At 43.1% G+C, this 24,741-nt stretch overlaps 1 protein-coding gene across 3 annotated transcripts in view; it reads left to right on the forward strand.

The window, feature by feature from the left end:
* LOC144694851 (transcription factor COE2) overlaps positions 1-24,741 on the forward strand; it is a 257,043-nt gene that overhangs the window by 13,172 nt on the left and 219,130 nt on the right. For all 3 annotated transcript variants that reach the window (XM_078565496.1, XM_078565497.1, XM_078565498.1), the window contains exon 6: positions 14,340-14,408. In XM_078565496.1, coding sequence (XP_078421622.1) covers positions 14,340-14,408 — 69 coding nt within the window. The remainder of the gene's footprint in view (positions 1-14,339; positions 14,409-24,741) is intronic.

A 24,741-nucleotide genomic window follows, 5' to 3' on the forward strand; every position in this document is an offset into this window, starting at 1 on the left:
TGTTCGTCTTTGGAATTCCCCTCCATTGAGAGCAGTGGAGGCTGAGTTAGACAGATTTTAGATCAACAAGGGAGGCAAAGGTTATAGGGGACAGGCAGGAAAGCAGAATAAAGGCCACAATCAGATCAGCCATGATCTGGTTGCATGGCAGAGCAGACTTGATAAGCCAAATGGCCTATTGCTCCTATTTTTTACAATCTTATGATTAACCTCAGCAGTCATCAAACAGAAACCTGGTGCTATACAACACCATCTCTTGTCTACAGACTCATGCTGGCAACTGCAGTTCCCTTCTCCACATCTTGGCCTGCCACTTCTGAATCTCCTGCCCATCTGGTCATAACAAGCGAACCTGATGGTTTGGAGATCCACTTTAATGCTCTGCAGAAGCTTACTAAACTTTTGTTCCCTTCTTTGTAACACACCTTTACAACTTTAAATTTGTCTTCCACACAATTTTTCTCTCCTGCCAGACTAGAGCCACCAAAGTTTGAAACAGACTTGGGTAAAGTTCTACAAATTAGTGAAAATTGAGTTCAAAGTGTCAGCTGTGGCTTAGTGGCTACATATTCACCTCTGCTTAATCAGAAGGTCATGGGTTCAAACCCCACTCCAGAATTTGAATATCGAAGCAAGGCTGATGCTTCAATTCAGTTCTGACAGAGTGTTGCATTGTCAAAGGTACCTTCCTTGGAATGAGGCGTTCAATCGAGGCCACTTCTGCCCCCTCAGGTGGATATAAAAGAGGGGAAGATGGGAAACTGAGGGTGGGGAACCAGAGGAACTGAGGGCAGGGTAGAGGAGAAACTGGAGAGCAGGAAAGAGGGGAAAATGGAGGGTGGGAAAGGGGAAAATGGAGGGTGAGGAGGCGGGGAAACCAAGGATGCAGAAGAATGCAACACAGAAGTTGGGAAGAGTGGAGTCGAGGGGAAAGAAGAGAAATTGAAGGTTGGGGAGAGGCGGGGTCTGTAGCACGGAGAAGAAGGGAAATGGAAGGTTGGGTCGAGAGCAATCTGAGGTTGGGGAAGATGGGAAATGGAGGGAGGGAGGAAAGTGAAGGTGAGGAAGAAGGTAAATGGAAGGCAGGGGAGAGGGGCAACATGGGAGGGAAGGAGAAAAATAAACGTGGACAAGAGAGGAAATGGAGGGCACAGAAGAGGTGAAAGCGGAAGTTGGGGAAGAACAGGAAATGAGGGTGGGGAAGAGGGGAAGGCGGGGGGTGGGAAGAGTGGAATCGAGCACAGGGAAGAGGAGAAACAGATCGGGAATAGAGGAATCTGAAGTTGAGGAAGAGAGGAATGGAGGGAGGAGGGGTAATGTTGGAAGGAGGGGAGGAAAGTGAAGGCAGTAAAGAAGGGAAACTGAAGGCGAGGAAGAGGGGAACCAGAATGCAGACAAGAGGAAAGGGAGGGTGTGGAATAGGCAAAAGTGAAGGTGGAGGAGAGGAGAAAGTGAAGGCAGAGAATGGAGGATTTGAAGGAGAAGAACGGAAACTGAGGTTGGAGTGCAATTCACAAAAGGGGAAACAAGATGTTGGGAGGAACCTTGATTCCACCAGTAATTAATAATAATGCTGAAATTGCATTGATAACTAGAAGTAACACTCACAGATTCCATGCATAACCAACAGCAAAGCAATTCACTGATTGTCTATATGTCACTGGTAGTAAATAATAGGTGTAATAGCCCAACAGCCTTCCTATAACTAGTAGTAATCCTATAATCTGTTATTATCCAGCCAGAACCTCTCTACAATGTACAAGTTGCAGTGATGCTCCACCAGTCTAAGCCACTTTAACAGACCCAATCTCTTTCCCTGTCTAGTTCTGTGTGATGGTGATGACTCTGAACTCAGAGCCTCTTTCAGAGCTGCTCTGAATTTGGACTTCACACAACAAAACCAACCAGTTCAGTGTGAACTGGACCAAACCGATAGATCGCACAATGGGCACATCTCACCAAGCACATCATCCTAAACATGGCTCAGCAACAATATTTCTAAATCATTCCAGGGTCAATGTCGATAAAGAAGAGTTTCCAAAGAACAATAGAAAATACACTATAGTGGAGGACATTTGACCCCCAGTGCTCTCACACTCTTGGAACCCCATTCCTTTCAGATCTTTTCAGATCGTTTCTTTGCAAATATTTATCCCTTTCCTTTCTAAATTCGGTTTTAGTCTCTACTTCAATAGCCAGATATGGTGAATGGTTTCACAGACTAATAGCTGCAGTTCAGGAACATTCCTTGCCCTTTCCTCCTCAGTTCTTCCAATGCGAATCTTCAGGCTTCATCTCATTGTTTGCCATTCACCCACCAGTGAAAATTATTGTTCTCTATTTATGCACAGTAAGATCCCGAAGTTTCACTCATCCCTTTGCTAGCTGCTGTTCTGCCAGTCATTTTCCCGCTCACCATGGTACTGCTGCTGTTCCCGGCTGTGGAGGAAATGCTGGTCCCCACCCATTCTCTTCCCTCCCCAGCTTGAGCCACAACCTGTACTCACCAGTGCCTTTCTCTCCCTCATCCAATCATCTACTGAGCTGCATTCCTCAATCTTTCTGTCCCCAAACTCCTCTCATCCTCTGAGCCACTATTCCCTCGTGATCTCTCCTCCTGATCTCCCGTTCCTCAATCTCCACACCAACTAATCCTCCAATTCCCCAGTCTCCTGCCCTCCCCCGATTGCCTATTCCCCAGGCTGCAGCATCCCCGTTCCTCCACTCCTGTCTCAATTTCACAACCCCCCCACCACTCCCTTACCCCTGATTTCACCCTCCCCTATTTCCCATCCTGATTCCTGAGTCTTCAGCCCCCTCCCTCATGCATTCCAGCTGTATGGTTCTCTGTAGCAGTGACCAAGGGTAAGCGAACAGTGGTAGGAAATTCAAATCTCTGATGTCCCAAGCTGCCCCTCGGAAGAGGAATTGCCGCTTTCAGGAGAGCTTGCTAAAAGCTAGGGCATTGCAAACCCGATCGTGTGCTTCCCACCAAAAATCTTTGTAACCAACAAACTCTCTGATGTTTCCATTTCCTGGCTGAGACCAGTTATTGCCTCTCAACTGCTGCTCTCTCAGCTCATGTAATTTGACACATACCAGAAATGAGAAATGGGATCTTGCTGGTGTGTATGGCTCAGTGATGCATTTACCCAGACGATAACAAGGGGGATGACTTGTTTAATTTCTGAAATTCACACACTCAATCAGCACAGGCAAAACAAACAAAAAAAAGGTCAAGTGTAGAATTACTGTATGTGTGGAAAATCAGGGCCAAAAATTCACCTTCAGTTTCAGACCAACTTTTGGCATTCAGGATTGTGGGAGGAAGAAAGGAGCAGATAGATCAGAGGCGTGAGCAGATGTTAGTATGAGAGGGAGGAGAGAATATGAGGAGCATAGGATTTGGAGTTGGGAATTAGAGGGTAATGTAACTCTAGTTCCCCTTGTCCAACTGACAATTGCCCCTTTTCCAAGACTTTGCTCCTTTGTCTCTTCTGTCTTCTCTAATGAGCTTCGCACATTGCTGGTAACCTTTCAACTGTGTGACCTTTGAACCTCTGCCATTAACATCTGCAAAAAGAATTTTGTAAAGATTCTGAAATTCTGAGAATTACGAAGTTTGAAAATAGTACAAAGCAAGACAACATTCTTGTATTCTCAAAAGGATATATAACTAAATAATGTATTTTCATTATTTATGAAACATCCTTTGTCTTGTTTTTTTCCCTCAAACATATTGATTTCAAAAACCCCATCCATGTTTACAAATCTCTCCACATCCTTCCAGCCTACCTAGGAATGGGTTCATCACCTCTGTTTTTACTCTGCTCTAGTGTGCTCCTCCCTCCCCTCTATTCCACCATTTGTTACAGATGATTCAGCCACTAAACCCTGCTTACTTTCATTCTCAAACAATTAACCACACTTCCAAAGCCTCCTCAAAATCTTTGACCATATAACTTTGACCATAACCTCCCCAGCTCTTCTCAGAATTCCTGCTCAGTGATTGTGCAACAGTTAAAAAGCACTATCCAATTTCAAGTTGCTGCTTGCAGCCTGCTTTGTTCACCTACTGTCACATCAGGTTTGGAGCTACTGCCAAGGCTTTTGTGGTTATACCGGAGGAGGCCTGGCAATCACACATGATAACCACCCAAGACCCTCATCTTTCAGGGGTAGCTATGCAACTTTGCATCCCTGGCCACTCTCCCCAACCCACTGACTGAATTTTGGCACCATTTGCACATTCTTTGGTTCAAAGTAAGATAATGTCGCACAGTCAGTCGTTCCTCAACAGAAGTCAGCGGTAAACCAAAGTATTGTCCATGTGCTGATGTAGTCTCTCCCCAAGTCACACAGTAAAACAACCCAGAGAAGGTCCGCTCTGACCTTGCTGTCAGTGAAATACATGACTGTATGCACATTTCATTTCACAAATCTAGGAATATTCTTTATTGCAAAGCCAACAATTTTTTTCCCAAAAATATTTTGAGTAGGAATGCATGTTGACATTTTAAATTAAAAACTGTTAATGCCTTGCAAATTACGTGCATAGGCAATCAGCAACCTATCTGGCTGGAAGACTCCAGAGATCAACAGTACTTTGAGGCCTATGTTAAACCAAGGTCTTGCAGCATTGCCTCACTCTGTGGGAATCTCAGATTACAAACTTCCCCTCCTACTGCCCTCACTATGGAGGTTATGCTATCCCAGCATTCAGAATGAGAGTGAAAAGTCATCTATTCAAACTATAGGGCATATTATAAACACTTGCAAACATCCAGAAGCAAATGTAGATAAACAAAAGAATGACATGAAATTAACATAGAAAGAGAAGAGGAAAAACAGAAAAACAAGGTTTAAGGGGAGAGTAAAATAGCTAACAATGCTTTAGCTTCACTATTTCCAGCTGCTCATCTGAATGCCGCACCTTGGCAATTTTACCTGTGTTTCTGGCACGATGTGATAACACTGGACCACAAAACACTCTTTCTCTGTAAATGCATGGCCAGCTGTGGCACAGAACAGCAAGCTTCCATATATGACGGCTGGTTTGTACAGTCTCAGCTGCCTTCAACTCGGGGACAGCACACTGGGCATTGCCATTATCCTCAGTGCTCTGGAATGAGTGAAATTAAATAGATTAGTCAGAGATCCTGTTTCAGTTTGCCATAGACAAACTGAACTGGTGTAGTGGTAATGTCACTGGACTAATAATCTAGAAGCACATGCTAATGATCTGGAGAAATAGGTTCAAATCCCACCATGACAGCTGGCAGAGTTTAAATTCAATTAATAATCTGGAATTGAAAAGCTAGTCTCAGCTATGATGACCATGAAACCATTGTTGATTGTTGTAAAAACCCATCTGGTTCATAAATGTCCTTTAAGAAAGAAAATCTACCATCCTTCCCTGGTATGGCCTACATGTCACTCCAGATCCTCATTAAAGTGGTTGACACTTAACTGCCCTCTGAAATGGTGTTGTAAGCCACTCAGTTCAAGGGCAATTATGGATGGGCAACAAATGCTGGCATTGCCATGAAAGAAAAAAAAATGTGGGAAGAACAAGAGACCAAGCAAGCTTGAGATCTGCCATGGCAGTTTTTTATATTTTAAATGAATAAATAAAGAGAAACTCTTTTCAATAGCAGAAGTGTCAACAGCCAAGGGACACAGAGGCAATGTAAGGAAACACTGCAGGTTGATCTAGAATGCATTGTCTGAAAGGGCTGTAGAGCCAGATTCAATCGTAATATTCAAAAGACAATCGGATAAAGACTGGGATTCTCTGGTCCCGCTTGCTATCATTCTCACTGCAAGCAGGACTGCAAAATCTTGGCAAAAGACTTGAAGGGAAAGTATTTACAAGCTTGTGGAAAGAGCAGGGGGATGGGATTGATTGGATAACACTATCAAAGAGCCAGCATAGGTACAATGGGCTGAATAGCCTCCTGCAGTGCTCTTTCAGTCTATAATTCTGTGCCAATCTTGTCCCCATTCCTGTGACTTCTGCTGGTCGTTGCATGTGTCTGGACAACAAGTGAGGACAGGATCACGTCACTCTGTGACTCCCTTCAGAGTCAAATAACCTATTCATTGCTGTTGAGGCTCAGAGAGGAAGAATGGCCGCCTGGGGGAGGTATTGGCAGGCTGAAGGTGCACAGGGAATATGCATATCAGCAGAAGTTAGTGCCTCCATGACAGTTAGGCAGTTGAATAGACAAAAATAAATAATTGTATTTTACAGCAGAGATATTTCTGTAATGTGAAAACAGGCACTTTTTACAATGAACTTGTTTCACCATTCACTTGATTGAGTGCAATGTCTCTTTAACTGGATTTTCTCTTACTGTGGGTTTAGCTCCAGTAAGAGCAAGGGCTCATTGCTAATGTACAGAAAATCTGAAATACATGGCAGATCAGCCAGCATCTGACAGTGAAAAGTGAATGGGTGTACTCAAAATAGGAGTCAGTCTCTTGTTTTTTGATGGATCGACTGTGTATTTTCAGCATTTTTAAGTTTTTAACTCAGCGATTCACCTGTGGGGAGTAACAGCCAAGCTCAGTTCAGTCCTCATCCAGGATGCACACCGACAGACTTTCCAGCAAGGTTCATGCAATAGGCTGTAGAAATCCTAGCTAATGTTTTCCCCACCTTAGTTTAAAGTCCTGAGGCCTGTATAGCACCTTACTGCTGACTCAGCTAAGAATAGCTAATACAACCTTATCAGGTGTCCCATATCCATGAAATCCCTTGTAGCCTTGTGCCTTCACATCTGTGTAATCTCTGCCATGCTCACCTCTCATCTCTCCCTTCCTCCAGCTCTGGGCCTTTGTGCAGTTACCCATTGCCTTCATCCTATCAGACCAGTGGTCACTGTGTCAACCTTTGCTCAGTGGATAACTCACTCATCACTAAGAGAGTGCTGTACTATCTGAGGTGCCACCTCTAGAATGGGACGTTAAACATCATCTGGCCCCATTTGCTCTTTCCTGTGGACATAATTGATCCCATGGCAATACTTTGAAGAAGAACAGAGGAGTTGTCCCCAGTGTCCTGGCTATTGTTCATCCCCCAGTCAACATCACTGAAAAACAAATGATCTGGACATTGTCACATTGTTCTTTGAGGGAGTTTGCTGTGTGCAAATTGGCTGCTGTGTCCAATGCATTATAACAATGACACTTCAAAAGTATTTCATTGGCTGTAAAACATTTTAGGATGTCCCTAGGTCATGAAAGGCCCTATAGAAAGGTATTTCTTTTCTCATTGGCAGCTGTGTTGTCAATCTCTGGAATTCCTTTCCAAAAGCCCTCTGCTAAAGCCCTTCTCCTTAAGACCCTCCTTAAAACTCACCCCTGGTCATCCTATCTCAGTATGTCCTTCGCTCAGCAACCATTGTTTGATTACATTCCCATGGAGGGCTTTAGGGAGAATTTTATAAGAACATAAAACAAGAAATAAGAGCAGAAGGAGGCCATGCGGCCCCTTGAGCCTGCCCTTAAGTCAGTCAATATGATCCTGACCTCAAGTCCACTTTCCCACCCAATTTCCATTTCCCTTGATTCCCCTGGAGTCCAAAAGCTTAACTAACTCAGCTTTAAATATACTCAGAAACTGAGCACCCACAGCTCTCTGAGGTAGAGAATTCCAAAGATTCACAACAATCAATGCGAAGAAATTTCTACCTAAGCTCAGTCCTAAATGATCCGCCCCTTATCCTGAGACTATAACTTCTGGTTCTAGACCCTCCAGCCAAAGGAAACAGCCTCGAAGCATCTACTCTTCCAAGCTCCCTGAGAATCTTATAATTTTCTTACAATAATCTTATAAGTTTCAATGGGATCACCTCTTATTCTTCAAAACTCCAGAGAATATAGCCACAATCTATTCAATCATTCATCATTAGACAATTTTCCCACATTAAAGACACTTGATGAGTCCAAGTTGTTATTGTTGCGGTCACTACTGCTGTTGTTTCCATGTGCAATTTTCAGCAAATATCGCTGGCTAGTGACTTGTTTGCTCTCCAGGCCCTCAACTAAGTGACATTTCTTTAGGTGTAAGACTGGACAGTGATGGTCAGTGCACTATTTGACTGTGGCGTTCATAACCAAGGTTGACCATGGCTTCTAGTTACAATTGCCCATGCTCACTGGCAGGGATCATGAGAGCATGATTAGGAGCAGAATCCCAAGGAGATTTCCCCCCTCTCCTTATCAGGATTGCTGCATTAAACTATAATCCTCACTGCCACCAACTGCTATCCTGACTGACAGTAGCGCAGTGAGTGCACAGACTAGCAAGGGAACCCAGGACCCTGACTGACTGAACCAGCTGGGGAGCCAGAAAGTTTGCTCATCTCTTTAAGGAAATCTGTCAGTCAAATTTCTGGAATAATAAGGTGCAGTGAAAGCACAAGAATAACGCAACAAAGACTGTCTAGTGCTAGCGGAAATAGAGGGTTAAAATTTAAATTTCAGCTGAGGAGGGACAAGGCTTTCAGCTGTCTAACCACACAGCACTGATCAACTGAGGAAGGAGGCGCAGATGTGTCCTTACTCACATAGCTGTGCTACTTTCTCTCTCCAGCTTCATGCCCAACAGATGGTGCAAATTAGCACAACTCTCATTGGGGGAGGGGGCTGTGAGTTGTCAGTACTAAGAACAATATGAAGGTTTGGATTGCACACCATCAGTATTATGGAAACCAGCACACAGCTGGATTGTACCCCAACCCCCAGAACTACTGAGAACTACCCAGAATTCTATGGGCCTCACCTTGGAGTAAAGTTAGGATACTCCTGCACACAAAGGGTGATAGAATTTTGGAACTCTCTTCCATGAACATCAATTGAAACTAGATCAATTGTTATTATTAAATCTGAAACGGATCGATTTTTATGTATTGAGGGATATGGGACAAATGCGGATTCGCCTCCGTCGCATATGTTCTGATGACGCTACCTTCAAAAACAGCTCCTCGGACATGTCCTCCTTCTTCCTTAACCGAGGTTTTCCATCCACGGTCGTTGACAGGGCCCTCAACCGTGTCCGGCCCATATCCCGCGCATCCTCCCTCACGCCTTCTCCTCCTTCCCAGAAACATGATAGGGTCCCCCTTGTCCTCACTTATCACCCCACCAGCCTCCGCATTCAAAGAATCATCCTCCGCCATTTCCGCCAACTCCAGCATGATGCCACCACCAAACACATCTTCCCTTCACCCCCCTTGACAGCATTCCGTAGGGATCGTTCCCTCCGGGACACCCTGGTCCACTCCTCCATCACCCCCTACTCCTCAACCCCCACTTATGGCACCTCCCCATGCCCACGCAGAAGATGCAACACCTGCCCCTTCACTTCCTCTCTCCTCACCGTCCAAGGGCCCAAACACTCCTTTCAAGTGAAGCAGCATTTCACTTGCATTTCCCCTAACTTAGTCTACTGCATTCGTTGCTCCCAATGCGGTCTCCTCTACATTGGAGAGACCAAACGCAAACTGGGCGACCGTTTTGCGGAACACCTGAGGTCTGTCCGCAAGAAAGACCCAAACCTCCCTGTCGCTTGCCATTTTAACACTCCACCCTGTTCTCTTGCCCACATGTCTGTCCTTGGCTTGCTGCATTGTTCCAGTGAAGCCCAACGCAAACTGGAGGAACAGCACCTCATCTTCCGACTAGGCACTTTACAGCCTTCTGGGCTGAATATTGAATTCAACAACTTTAGATCTTAAACTCCCCCTCCCCCCATCCCCACCCCGTTTCTTTCCCCCCCCCACCCGCCTTTTTTTTCAATAATTTATATAGATTCTTCTTTCCCCACCTATTTCCATTATTTTTAAATCTAAAACTAAAACCTTTAGTCTTTCCACCCCACCCCCACTAGAGCTGTACTTTGAATATCCTGTCTTGCATTCTTAATTAGCACTTTTCTCAGACAAAGACCACCACCTTCAACACCTCTTTGACCCTTTTGTCTCTGACATCTTTTGATTATCTGCTCACACCACACCCTCAATGTGTCTCTTCCCCCCCACCCACCTTAAACCAATTTATATTTCTCCCTTGTTGAAACTATGCTTCAGTTCTGCTGAAGGGCCATGAGGGCTCGAAACGTTGACTGATTTCTTCTCCGCCGATGCTGCCAGACTTGCTGAGTTTTTCCAGGTAATTCTGTTTTTATTTTGCGGATATATCGAGTTAGATCACAGATCAGCCATGACCTCAGTGAATAGCAGAACAAGGTTGCAGGGCTAAATGGCCTCCTCTTATGTTCCAGATGTTACAAGTGGCAGTCTTTCATACAAAAATGTACTCACCCACGAACCCATCCCCCTCCCAGTATCCTTACTGATTGAAATTAAGTGTCATTGTGAAGTTGCTTACTCTTTTTTTTTCAAAACTGTCTAACTCCTCTCCTCCCTCAGTCTTTCCTACCACCTGCAATCTACAGGTTTGTAAAATCAAAGCTCAACTTCACCGAATTACTACCTCTTCATTTAAACTTTTATCTCCCTTAGTCGTTAGACCCTCTCAGGTATCCAACACTGTGGGCTTTGGTCCTTCACCTCGCTTTTCTCAGCATAAAAAAAGGGTTTATTCTCAGAACTCCATTGAGATAATCTTTGGCCTGGGGCTGTGATGTGCTAACAGATAGGACAGCTTGCCAACACTGACTTTCACTCAATGCGAGTCTTTGTCTAGCTAAACAAACCCTAAATAGCTTCGAAAAGGATGAGAGACTGGAGGGCCCTAGCACTATGACGCCCAGTGAATGTTAGCAGAGGACAAGAGAAAGTTGATGATTATGCAAAAATTTCTTCACCAGTTCCGTGGAGGGATGGATGGGGAGAGGAAATTTGGCAGAAGTTCCAAACACAAATACGGGCTTCACTGGAAACTTCCATTCACATGATCCTCATGGCAGTTCCTTCATTGCAATAATTAATCATTAGGTTTGCTTAATACAGCAATTCTTTTTATAAGTTATTTAGGGGTTTGGATTGTCTTACCTTCACTGTGAGAGTAAATTGCCTTGTTTGACCACGTATCCTTTGTGCTGTCAGAGTTGGGTCAACAGTTGGCACAGAGGAGCCACAGATCTCACAATGTACAACTGACAATCCCGAGGAAGCTGAATTGTTTGTGACATGTTAAAATCAATGGTGTCCACCATACAGCCCAAAGACTATTTGAGACTACTGCAATTCATTGATGAAGCTCAGCAGAAGTTGCAGCACAGAAACAGGCAGTTCAGCTTTACTGATCAATGCTGGTATTTATGTTCCACACAAACAATTTGGACTCAATTCATGACCTGCCTGAAAAAGAAATGTTGCCCGAACTGGGATTCAATGCTGTTCCTACTACTTAATTTGCTTTTCCAGAAAATAAGGCAGGAGAAGAGTACTTCGTCATCCCTGCAATCCCCTGATAGATCTGGGCACTAACAGTTCTGGCATCTTGCATGTCCCTGATTTTAATCACTCCACCACTGGTGGCCATGCCTTCAGCTGGCTTGGCCCTAAGCTCTGGAATTTCCTCCCTAAACCTCTCTTTCTCGTCAACTGTCTTTCCTCCTCTAAGACATTCCTTAAAACAGAACTCTTTGATCGAGCTTTGGGTCATCTGTTCTGATATCTCATTACATGGCTGGGTGTCAAATCTTGTTTCTCACACCTGAAGTGTGACCTTGGGACATTTTACAGTATTAAAGATATTATACAAATGTAAGTTGTTGTTGTAGTACTAGGAGGCTGGATTATCTCAGTCTCTGTACCGCAAGCGCAATGGGCCTGATTAAAATAGAACTATTACTTAACAGAAGCATTTGTCCTACGTTTTTGTTGTCCTGTGCGGTAAGGCCTAGTCTCTACTTGGCAATTGCCTACAGATGTATAACCAAAATTATTGTGTGGAAGAATCGTGGGCAGTCCTCTCTGTTGCAGTATTCCTGAGACTGGGTATTGGGCAAGGCACAAGTTGGGGATGGGTATCTCTGACAAAAAGTGACTGACATGAAAGCAAAATAGAGAAAATTTTCTGTTCTCATTTGTAAGGGAGAAAAAGAAGACAAATACACGTCAGCATTTGACATCATTGGGGTACTATTATATATTTCTTGACATTCAAATTACTCCCAAAAGAAAATACTAAAATCAGCATCAGGAGAAATGTAGGGAAAGCAGTAAAACTGCCAGATATCCTGGTCTGAATTAGGAACAATACAGAAGTGTTTTCTTAAGTTCTATTTTATAAAAAGATTTCCTTGGTCCAATTTCTCTGAGCATCCTCTGTGAGATGAGTTTTGGAAGCCTCACTACGGTTCTCTGTGGATATGGCCTAACTGCCTGTCTCATTCAACCCTCAAGGTGGTTCATGAGACAATTTGAAAATTAACAAACAGATGAATAAGGTGCAGTCTTCTAAGGCTGGAGCTGAGTCATACTTTTGGGGCAAAGTTGGACTTTACTCTCTACCTAATCCCGTGCTGTACCTGTCTTGGGAGTGTTTTTTTTTATTCATTCATGGGATGTGGGCATCACTGGCTAGGCCAGCATTTATTGCCATCCCTAACTACCCTTGTTCAGAGAGTATTTGAGTCAACCACATTGCTGTGGATCTGGAGTCACATGTCGGCCAGACCAGGTAAGGACAGCAGATTTCCTTCCCTAAAGGACATTAGTGAACCAGGTGGGTTTTTATGACAATGGGCAATGGTTTCATGGTCATCATCAGAATTTTAATTCCAGATTTTTATTGAATTCGAATTCCATGTCATGGTGGAATTCGAACCCGGGTCAGGTGGGACAATGTGGAGGGAGCTTTATTCTGTATCTCACCCATGTTTTGAGATTGGCTGCTGCTGACAATGGGTGCTTGAAATAGAAAGTGTTCCATTGCCCAACAGCAACATCCCTTATCTCGAAAGTACAAAATTCACTAAAAAAGGGAAACAATTCAGCAAAAACAGAAGCAGGCGTGACAACCCCCTCCAGTAAACCCTAATTGTTAACCATTTTGCCAGACAGAATCTTTATCTGGATGATCATTTGCTTGATTCTCAGGAAAAAAAGTTCGTGTACAGAAGGTTAAAGTGCTTGAAAATTCTGTGGTTCAAATTGTCACTGTGACATGAGTGAAGTGCACCACAAAGATTATGCGGGCGAGGAATTTAAATGGATCTCAGCTGTGGGCCCAACTCTTATAAATGTAGATCCAGGACTGCAGGATTTTCACACCACTGCCAGTTCCCAGTATCATTAATTTAATGTTTACATTCATTTGATATTAAATAAACATTGCATACATATTTGAAGAAAAAGAACACGTTCAGAGTATATTTTCCACCCTGTACTGATCCGGCAAAATATGTGATTTATCTTGAGTTAATTATTTCATTAAAGCATGGCTGCTACTTTCCAACATTACCAAGCTGTGGAAAAAGATAGATTAATAATGATGCATGGTGATTTTGTTTGTCGGTGAGTCTCTGGTTCTATTAATAGAAAATAATTTTCTTTGGGAACGTTCAAAAGCTCAGAAAAAAGCTTCAGTGGGTAGGTGAGCTATGTGGGCTGTGAAAGATCTGGGTACCATGTAGTGTGTGTGTTGAATTGGCTGATCTCAGACAGGTAATGGTAAGGCTGATACAATCAACTGAACTGTCATTCTTTAACAGAGATCATTCGATAGTGGATAGGAATAGAGCTCGCTATTTTTTCACACCCATTGCAGAAGTCGAAGCCCAGATTATAGCAGTCTGGACAATCAACATGAGATCTTCTAGTACGGTTTATGTTGAGATGATGCTCTTACTTACGAAGTCACACAGAGCTGTAAATGTGATCCCTCCACCAGTAAGCAATCGAGTGTTAGACAACTCAAAATTTTCTCATAAGGACAGAAGAATTCGAAGCAGTTGTAGGCCATATAGTCCCTTGAGCCTGCTGCACCATTCAATAAGATTATGGCTGATCTTTGACTTCAATTTCCACTCTCCCGTCCTATTCCCATATCCATCTCTCCAGATGCAGCCCAATTTGGCAAAATGGAATCTCTAGTTCTGGCACTGGATGTTTGCACAATGAACACAGTGTGGGAGTATTGTCACTGGCATGGAGCTGTTAGCCTGTTTCTGTGTTGTAAATACTATGTAAGTATTATACATACATATACTATGTAAGGGTATGTTACGCAGCATGAAAATGTCATACAACAGTGGGATTAATGCTCCAATCTACCCATTGTGGGCCCTTAAGGCCATTCTTTCCTTGTAGCAGCATTGATTTGCACTGTTTGCCTGATGGTTTTTCTCTTTTTCCTTCCAGCCGCTGCTGTGAAAAGAAGAGCTGTGGCAATAGAAACGAAACTCCTTCAGATCCCGTCATCATTGACAGGTAGGAAACAGTGTTTCATTTCTTTCAAATGTCCCTCCGAGGGAATGGCAAGAAAGTGTTCTGAGCTGTGTCTGGTAAACCATGGTGTGGTGTTGCATGTTTTCAGGCTGCTGCTTGTGCTGTTGTCGCCATTATGGCATTGGGTTGTGGACCTGTTTCCAATGTGGTGAGTCAAGGTGCCCAGGAGTGACCTTTAACATATCACTCAGGGCAGGAATGAAAAGGTCATGACATCTCGCCATCAGGCACTGACAGAGGTTACTAGCTGGTGTTGGTGAAATCCATGTAGAATGGAGTAATAACTGGGCAGGCACTGGTGTGATTTAAGGAGAAGGAGTCACAATGGCATGTGTGGAGTAAAACCGCCCATGAAAAGGTGTCCCTTTTGGCAGTTACAGCCATTTGGTATTAGTAATTACAGGGGCTAAGAAGATACTCCAGTGTACATCATTGTTCTGTTGGCTATTTGCTACATAGCAACTGAGCATGATATGAATGTGCCAAACACCCATATTGTACCACTGAATTCCAAGTTAAAATGTGGGGGACTACACAAGCTTAAAAAGAAAAGTAGTTTGCTTTTTGCCATGGGTTTATTTTGAAATTATTGCTATCATTAAAGATGGGTAATAAGAGCCAGTAGACTCATCAATGAACCTCTATTTTATCCAGTGTCTCTTCCGACTCTTTGTCTTGCCCCAAGCCAATAAAAATCAGGAAAAGAAGCAGCATTCGTTTTTCACCAGTTAATGAAACTACTTCCCCTGTTATGCTGCCAATCTGCTCATTATATTGGAAGCCAGCTCAGAGCAGATGCTTTAAATCTCTTGAGTCCCCAATAGGGGACCATGCGCCTCATTTGCGTTCCATTGTTGTTGTCTTTATTCCTTTAACTGGAGAAGGTTCCAGAAGGTAACTGTTGCAGCATCAGATATTATCGCAGTCCCCTTATTATACCAAGATTGTCGATGAGCAAAAAGGTCAAAGGGGGAAAGGATCCCCTCCAGTCCCTCACTGAAATAGCTACTCTTTCATTGTGAACCTAGTCAGTGTTGACAGGCTATGAGGCATCGGAGCTGAGAATGAACCTCTCCTCATTTGACAGTCACACACACACACACACTTTCCAACAAAGATCATTGGGTAACAATCACTCTGCTTTTCAAGGATTGCAAGTGTTCCATGGAGTTTCTGGAGTTCTAAGGTGGTTGGGACACATGAAGGTTGGACAGAAATCAACAAAAGGTCTGGGTAAAATATTTCTGTGTACAAACAATTAACTACACAAGCTAAAGAATGACATAGAAAAAGTGGACTCTGGTAAAGTACAACACCTGCAATCAGTAACAGAAGCCTTTTGAAACCTCACTTACATTGATGTTAATTGCCAATGCCTTGGCTAAGGGCAATTAACAATAAGTAGGCATGGAATCTGGCACTTTGCAGCTGAGCATTGCATTTACCAACTGAGCTAGTGTTGAACCTTACTTGATAATACTGTGCTAACAGTCTTTACATTCCTTTGATTTCAGAGAGGGGTGAAATAGGATTCCAAGTTTTGTAGCTCCTCAAATTGGCCAGGCAACCTTTGCTTCATTTTGTTCTGGAATGACTGATTAAAGCATTGCTACAGAGACTAGGAATGTGAGCAATTTTACTGTCCATTGCCTATTTGCACACAGAACATTTAATCCCACAGGCACAAGCAACTCAGGAAATATTTAAGGGGTTTTAGATATATTCAGACAAACACAACCTTAGGCAGTGTACTCATCTGGTGACTGTGCTTATATTTTCCCATTTGCAATGTTTAAAAGGGAAAGAGATGTTGACAGAGTTGTTTGGTTAACTGTGACATGGAAGAGGTACTTGAGAATACACACAATGGGGCTGAATTTCAATTATAGTGCAATTTCCTGATTGGGGAGGGTTGTTGGAAGGAAACATTGATGGATACATTGTGCATCTAAGCTTTTTTTTAACATTTATTCATTCATGGGATGTGAGCATCGCTGGCAAGACCAGCATTTATTGCCCATCTCTAATTGCCCTTGAGCAGGTGGTGGCGAGCCACCTTCTTGAGCCACTGCAGTTTTGTGGTCTAAGTACACCCACAGTGCTGATAGGGAGGCAGTTCCAGTGACCGTGAAGAAATAATAATATGTTTCCAAGTCAGGATGGTGTTTGACTTGAAGGCGAACTTGGCGGTGAGGTCTGCTACCCTTGTTCTTCTAAGTGGTAGAGGTGGTGTTGAAGAAGCCTTTGAGAGTTGCTGCAGTGCATCTTGTAGATGGAATGCACTGCAGCCACGATATGGGAGTGGTGAAGGGAGTGAATATTTAAGGTAGTAGATGAGATTCTAATCAAGCTGGAAGTTAAACATTGGAAGGGAAGTATGAGCACTGCACAGCAGCTGGCAATGGGTGGCAGTATTTCTATAGGGTCAAAGGAACATTTACGTTCTTCAAAACCCCACAAAAAATCATGGCACAGAGGTTCTTCCACCATTGTTGCAGCTAGTTAGGTTGCTCTGTGTCAGGTTCCACTGGGGAGAATGTGTGTAGCACTTGTTCTGTCCAGTGGTATGTGAATAACAATTCAGGGTCCTATGACTGGGAAAGGGCAGTGTTTAAATATTTGAATAAAGCTTCCATCTGTTTCAAGCTGAAATGCCGCCACTGAGATCTCAGGCAACCAATATGATTTTTTTAATTAAAAATACATTTCCCTTCTTTTTAGCACAAGCAGAGTGGTGGACAGACAGAATTGACTTCCAATGCCCCCTCCAAAACTGAGCTATAAAGACCATGAAAATTCCAGGCCCAATAATCCATGCTGAATTAGTGCATCCCAGTTTGCCTAGTAGTAGGGACATTGCCAAATGAAAACTGTCAATTCTAGTTGGGCATTCTGAAAGCTGCTCGGAAGGTGCGTCTGGCAGCCATTAACAACTGCATCCTGAGGTGCTGTTATGGTACATAATAGGTATTTAGTTAAGATGAAAATAAGTGAGGCCAAAGGGTTAATGCAACAGAGTAACTTGTGTGCTTTTAGCAATTAGCAAACCAAACTATATTACATTAAGCAACCATTACCTCACACAATCATATAAAAAAAACAGGTTTCGTCTTTTGTTTACATTGAACTAGTGTACTTCTCTTGATATTTTCTGTTCATGCAATTTAACTAAAAACACATTGTTCATCCTGCGGTACTCAATGATCCTGTTTCACGCTTACATTTTTGTACATCAAGAGTTTTTTTGGACAAACCATTAGCCAAGTCCTATTTCCCTTGTAGCTGGATTTGAAATTAACCAACATTGCCATCAAGGCAGGAGTCAACCCCAACTCTTTCCAGTTGGGAAATGAAATAACCAGATGTCTCCAAGCTCAAACTGAACACTGGGAAATGGCTGAAATAAAGTTTTCCTAATTTTTTTGAGGAACCCCAAGAGAATTACTGTCAACAAGAAAATCTGACCCAACACAATACATCATTTAAGAAAAACAAGGAACTTTATTTGACTTTCTACCAGTCCATTAACTACTGCGGAACCTGTGAGTGCCAGTATTTGCATGAATTGGTGCACAGTGTTCAAAACGTACCCAAATGTGTGTCTACAAATCATCACCTCAGTCCAAAACAGTACAGAATTGGGTTTGTGTCAGGTCTAATGATGTTTAACATGAGGTTTTTGCAATTTGTGTCTGACACCCTGACAGTGAAACTTTATTGGGAAGCAAAGACAAAGGATTCCCACATGATCTTACATCCCAATCCTGCCCACTGCCCACATTTGGCCTCACGCATGAGAGGTTAGTCAACACGATGGAATCCTTCTGCTCTACTCTGTGATCATATGAGTAGGAGCTTTGAGATGCATTTGCTGGCCTTCTTAACAATTTTGAAAAAGTGGACTGGCATCTTCCTCAAAATAAAGCATTTTATTTCTTCTTGTCCCAATTCTCTTCCCTCCAATTTTCTCCCCTGCTCATGGAATGTACAGAAGACAGAACATTTAGCACAATTAGACATTGCGAGCCCATATTCTTCATATGAGCCTCCACCCAATCAAACTACCTATTCCCACTCTGTCCCCTTCCGGCATGCATCAAGCTGCCCTTGAATATATCAATGCTACCTGCTGCAAACTCTCTTAAATGCCAGCAAGTCAGACATTTTCGCCACTTTTTGTGAACTGATATTCGGTCTGGTCAGTGCCACGCACACCCTTATGGGTACAGCTAGGCAGCTAGGTTTGGATTTTTCTCATCAGTTACTGGGATAGTGCGGAACTTCCAGCTTCAGTCGTAATCCTATCTCATTTTGCTGGTTAATGGTTAATTTATTATTCAGGGCATCTCCAAAGGCTATGTATACCTGCTCTTGGAAGCAGGAAGGGTATGGTGTTAAGGTGCATTCGTTGCTCATGAGGACTGGCAGACCAACCACTGAATAAAAGGCAAAACAAATCCTTACTTCAAATAATTGTTGTGAAATAATCTTCCAGTCCTACAACTCTCAGAGATCTTTACGTTCCTCCAATTCTAGCCTCTTGTGCATCCCCTTGATTTTTATCTCTCCACCATTGGCAGCCGTTGCTGTCAAGTCCCTAAATCTCTCTTCCCCTCAACATCCCTTTCCTTCTTTAAGATGCTCTTTAAAACCCACTTCTTTGACCAAACTTTTAGTCATCTGTCCTAATTTTTAAAATCTTAATTCATGGGATGTCGCTGGCTAGGCCAGCATTTAATGCCCATCCCTAGTTGTGCTTGAGAAGGTAGTGGTGAGCTGCCTTCTTGAACCACTGCAGTCCATGTGGTGTATGTTCACACATAGAGCTATTATGGAGGGAGTTCCTTATTAGGTGTCGCTTTGTTTGATAACCATCCAGTGAAGCTACTTGGGACCTTTCACTTTATTAATGGCACTATGCACTACGTACTTGCAAGGTCTTAATGTGGAAATATGGAGAGGAACATCAGCATCCAAAGAAGTTAAAAGAGGCTTCAATTGTATTTACAGACTAGCTTCTGCTACCAAAAATCTCTGAATGCCCCTTTGAGATAGGCATTGCTTTTGGGAGACTGAGGTTGTGACTGAGGAAAATGGGACCAAGTACCATCCTTCTGCATCATTTGTATATGGCGAGGCAGGAGAACAGTGCAATGAGTGCTCTACACCCAAGGAGGGGAAATAGAAAACTCTGGGTAACATTTTGAGAGGAACAGCTACAGCGAAAGGCCTGTTTTGTCTACCATTGTCCACCCCTCTACTACAAAACTGGGTGGCATTCCAGAGGAAAATCCAGCTCCGAGTGTGATCACTGTGGGAGGGCATGACAACCGAACCTGATCCTGTTGTTAATCAACATTCACATGATGCAAGCAGTAATCAGGAGTGGGAATGAACCCTGGCTGACTTTTCCCCTCTCCAGCCCAAACTTGCTGAGATTAATCGTTACTTTCCTGCTGCTAACTAAGCCCAGGCTGGACAGTCTATCTGGAATTTTCTGAGCCTGTATGATCCAGTACCATACTGGATAGATGCAGTCACAACTAAACTTCAGGCAGACATCACATGAAGGTTGGCATTGAGTTAGAGACCATCACTTCTCGCACTATTGAACTCAGATGCCAATATGTCCTTCTCTCCCTCTCTAAATTTATCATAACCATTTTGGTCAGCGATTCTCTGAATTTTCCTGTTTTGTTCTGACGCAAGTTCCAAATACACTATCCTAAAAACTCTTTCTTCTTCTTGACTCATTGCCATGGTGAAATCAAGACCAGTCAAATCATTACCTGCTCTAGTTTAGTCATTTTCAGGAACTCCTTCCCTCTTACGGTCCTCTTTTCCTTTCCCTTTCCTATTTGCTCTAAAACCCTGAGCCTGGCAATCATCTGTTTGACGAGCTACCCCCCCCTCCCCTTCTCTCCTGCTCCCTGAGCCTCGGTGCTATTCTGCACTTTGGGCCTCAGGCTTTCACCTGGGTTTCTCAATAAACAGACTCCTATGGGCATTGCTGCAGGGAATAACATGAACCAGATCCGACTGGCACATATTGGCAACCCATCCATCACTTAAGCTTAACCTTTCTAAACAGAATAAAACTCTTTGTGGAAAAGATTAATGAAAACAAATTCCTGTGTTTCAAGAGCCAAGTGGTTTAAATTTCTCTCTTCGAAAATATGGCTTGAATCACGAAACATCTGACTGTTATAAAGTGGAATGAGAGTGTAGAATAAAATATTCAGATACTTTTTCATCAATACATTATCCCTTGATTAAACATGAAAAAATTAAATCTCCATATTTTTTCGAAAATAGTATCGCAAGCTGGCTAGCAACAGTGTAGCTTGAAGTTCCACAGTGTAGCTTTATTGAAGTGTGCTTATTACAACTTTCCCAATGGCTCAGGGAGTAAATGCATCATTTGATGGAGCTTTAGGACCTACAGGCTACGAGGTCTGTAGTTCCAATCCCTGGTTTCTGCTGAGTGAGCTAGCTCAATTGGAAAACCAATTGGCCCATATTCTTGGCTTGTGTGCTGCCTGGGCTGGGGAGAGAAAGAAAAGCAGCCAGGGTTCTTATGCCTGGTTTATTACCCAGTAACTGTGTGGGGATGTGGAATGCGTGTTTGTGGATGTGCCAGGACGTGTGTGGATATATGTCAGGAGATGAGAAAGTTTTGCCGTGATATATTTTCAGTAATGAATGGTCACTGTCTAGCCCCCACTAATGAAGACTGCTGCTCGGATGAGAAACAGATGCTCAGATGAACTCAATCAGACAAGGGGAAAAAATGGGAAAACATGGCTGTTGCTTTGATGGTGATTTGGGATGTATATTCCCCTCACCTTTGGGCTTAAATACAAACTTGGACATGAAACATTCTAAGCTGGAACCATACCATTGGGATGTAATTTCAAAAGAAATTCAGTATGTGGGATTTCAACTTCAGGCATGTGATGCTTGTCATGATGGACTTCAAATGATATCCAACTCCTTACCCAGCCCCAATAGGAGCAGGAGAGAGGGAAAAAGTGAAAGCCTTCACTGATTTCCCTTCTCCTTTATCAATGGAGAACTCACCTAACATTGCCACCCCTGGAGGTTGGAAAGTCTACATCTGTAACTTGCTTCAGTCCTAACCCCAGCTTAGACCCTTTGCCTTCAGGCACTGGCATACTGTTTGCTCCTCTCTTCCACCACAAGAAAGTTCAAAGCAACTTTCAAAAGAGAATTGGATTTACACTTGAAAATTTGTAGGGCTATGGGGAAAGATCAAGGGGATGGAACTAATTGGATAACTCTTCCGAACACACAATGGGCCAAATGGCCTCCTTCTGTGCTTCTATGATACCACACACCAGTGTAGTCACAAATGAAGGCATCGGGGAGCTTTGTGTTTCAGAGCAAGATGTTTGAGACCGGTCAGATTTTACAATAACATTTATCAGACAAAGAACTGACTATATTAGGACAAATTGCAGCAAGATATCATTTTCTTTGTCCATAGGGAGCCCTGCAGGATGATATTTTGTGAAGGGGAGTCGGTGGGGAGGGCACGGGGGAACAGAAATTAAACAAAGACACAAGACTAATCAAACGTTTACCCTCACAGCTTTCCAAAAATATTCCGCGGAGAAGATTGAAGTGCTGGGAATTACCTACTGCTATGTCTGATACGTGGTAATAACCCCGTATAATTACTCAGGTATAAAACTAATTGGAAATATTGCAAATGTCAAGCAAAACTGGCATTTAAGCACAAATTCTGTGGTGTTAATTGCCGAACAGGTGCGAGTAGGAATCTAAATGAGGGACATGATTAGAGGAGCCCACAGAACAAATGTGGCCTGTGATTGAGTCAACCACATAAATTATTTAGCAATCTAGGCGACCAGCAAAGGTCATGTTGATTTAACCTTTTGTTTGTGACAGGAAGTAGAGTATAAATACGTCACCCCCAACCCCCGCCTTCCCCATCACTCCTGCCCCCACCTCACCCAGGCAGCCAGCAGAGCCCCGCTGTCATACAGTGCAAATAACAATTCCAACTCTTCAGGCACCATGTGAATCTTATGTTTGTTTACCTTTCTTCATTTTTCTGCTTCAAGCGCTCTCCCTCCTCTTGTAAATTGGAGCGGTTGTATAACCGTTACAGTTAACTTCAACCTTCCTGAGTAAGGGAGAAGGAAAGGCAGAAAACATGCCTGTTCCCATTTACTCTTCCGTAGCTCCCCGCTAGCAAGTGACAGCTGCGGGCATTGGTGAGAAAAGGATCAGGCTCTGTTGCAATGCGTTTCACGGCCGAACAGCTTGCTGATATTCAGCGATTTGGCTCACATATTCGGAAAGGCCGGTGAAGGTCAGATAATGGATGGTGGCTGGTGCTTGTGGAACAGACCCAGGAATCATCTACGCCCTGAGGAGGGAAAGGGGCACATTTGTAAAGAGCTCCTTCCATTTTTTTTTTCCCAAACATGAGAAAGCATAATGTAGGAGGCTCAAAGTCTGATTAGTATGTCCGACCATTCCATTCCAATTTCTGTACAAAATACATTTGTGCCAATAATTGAGAGTTCTTTTAAAGAAATCTGGGTGAAATACACATACATGTCATGCTCTTGATGATTTCATCAAGGAAAAGTGATCTAACAACTTGCTTCAAATAAAACCATTTTGTATCATTCAGCGAATATAGAGATTGAATTCCCCATACCAATCTTATAACAAAGTCCCAATCACCTACATTGGCCGAGAAGGGACCAAACACTGAGATACATGTAGATGATTTGATCTTGACATATGCCAGTTTTAAATCTTCTCCATGTTTAGCAACTTAGTCTACCTCTTTGGGGTTGCATTTCTGCAAAGGTTCTGCTCCTGGCTGGTCCAAACTTTAGTGGAAGAGCCACGGTATTCTCAGAAAAAGAGGGGAAATGCTGTTAATGTGTGATTTCCTTTGTTCCTTATCCATCCACCAACTTTCTGTCCACATTGCCTAATTTTCACTGAGACCATATGCCTGATTTTGCTAATAAGCGTTATGTGAGACAACTTATCAAACAGTTTCCGAAAATAATCTAAACTAATCTAAACCTTACCACATTCCCTTTATCTATCCTAGCCGACATCATTAAAAATTTTCCGTTCAATTTGACGAGCATAGATTGCCTTTAACAAGTCTGTACCTACAGAGTTTATCTTGAATTGTGAATTCTAAGAGTTCTTTTGCAGCTGACACTAGACTAACCTGATTTATCATGCTCACCATTCTAGTACGAACATTTTACACTGACCATTCTCCAGGTGAGCAACACAATTTGCATATTCAATACTGATTGAACAATAGTGGCCAGATCTTCTGTTATTCTTCTCCATTTCTTGAACAGGCCTGGTTGCATGCTACTAGAGCCTGGTTATTTCTCACCTTGAGTTCTGCTCATTTGATTTAGAATTGATTCTTTTTTGACAGTTAATTCAAGCAAATTCTTCATTTCTTGGACCTACCTTCTTCTGGTCGTCCAGCTATAAGTTTGGACTTTTATTCTTTGCTAGCCAATGGCCGCTTCAAGGTCCCCTCAATCCTGCTTACAAGTGAACTCCACAGTAACAGAGATTCCTGGCCGTCAGACTGTAATTCTGGACGGATACCTAGTCTCCCTTTCTTGACCTCAGGTTAACCGCTTCACCAAATTTCCCCATTTCTATAACTCAGAACTCCCTGAGTCATTTGTATTAATGCTTTTTACTGCCACTTGAGATCTGAGCCCATTATTTCCTCTTTTGGTGTTCTCGGCCTTTCTCTCTACTCCCAACCATCTTGCTTCCCCAATCCCAACCCCTACCTATTGCTAATCTTCAGTCAACATTCTCTCTGGCCACATGTTTGAATTCCCCTTGAATGTATCTCTCTCGACAATTTCAGGCACACCCATTGTGATGCCCATTGCTACATCTTAAAGAACAACAATCCCAACTTCCCATTTTCCTGTCTAATTCACCATCTTGCTCAGCACTTCTTAGGGTCGATCTCTCCACTCCTCACGTTATCGATCCTCTGGATCACAGACCCCTTTGTATTTCACTCCAGAATATCTGCTCACTCATGTACAAACTTTTGTCATCCATGATTTCATTGTGGATGGTTACATCAACATCCCCAGCAGACAGAAGTATGGTCCAAGGGCAAGGATTTCTTCATCAACCCTGCACTTTGCAGAATCTACCCTGCCAAGCTACATATTACATCACCTGACTGTCCAAACAACCTCAGCCAAGTGGCTTTACCTCTAACTCACAGCTCCACTGTTCTGGCGAT

This window comes from Cetorhinus maximus, chromosome 20, assembly GCF_964194155.1.
Source record: "Cetorhinus maximus chromosome 20, sCetMax3.hap1.1, whole genome shotgun sequence".
In the NCBI taxonomy this organism is placed as follows: Eukaryota; Metazoa; Chordata; class Chondrichthyes; order Lamniformes; family Cetorhinidae; genus Cetorhinus; species Cetorhinus maximus.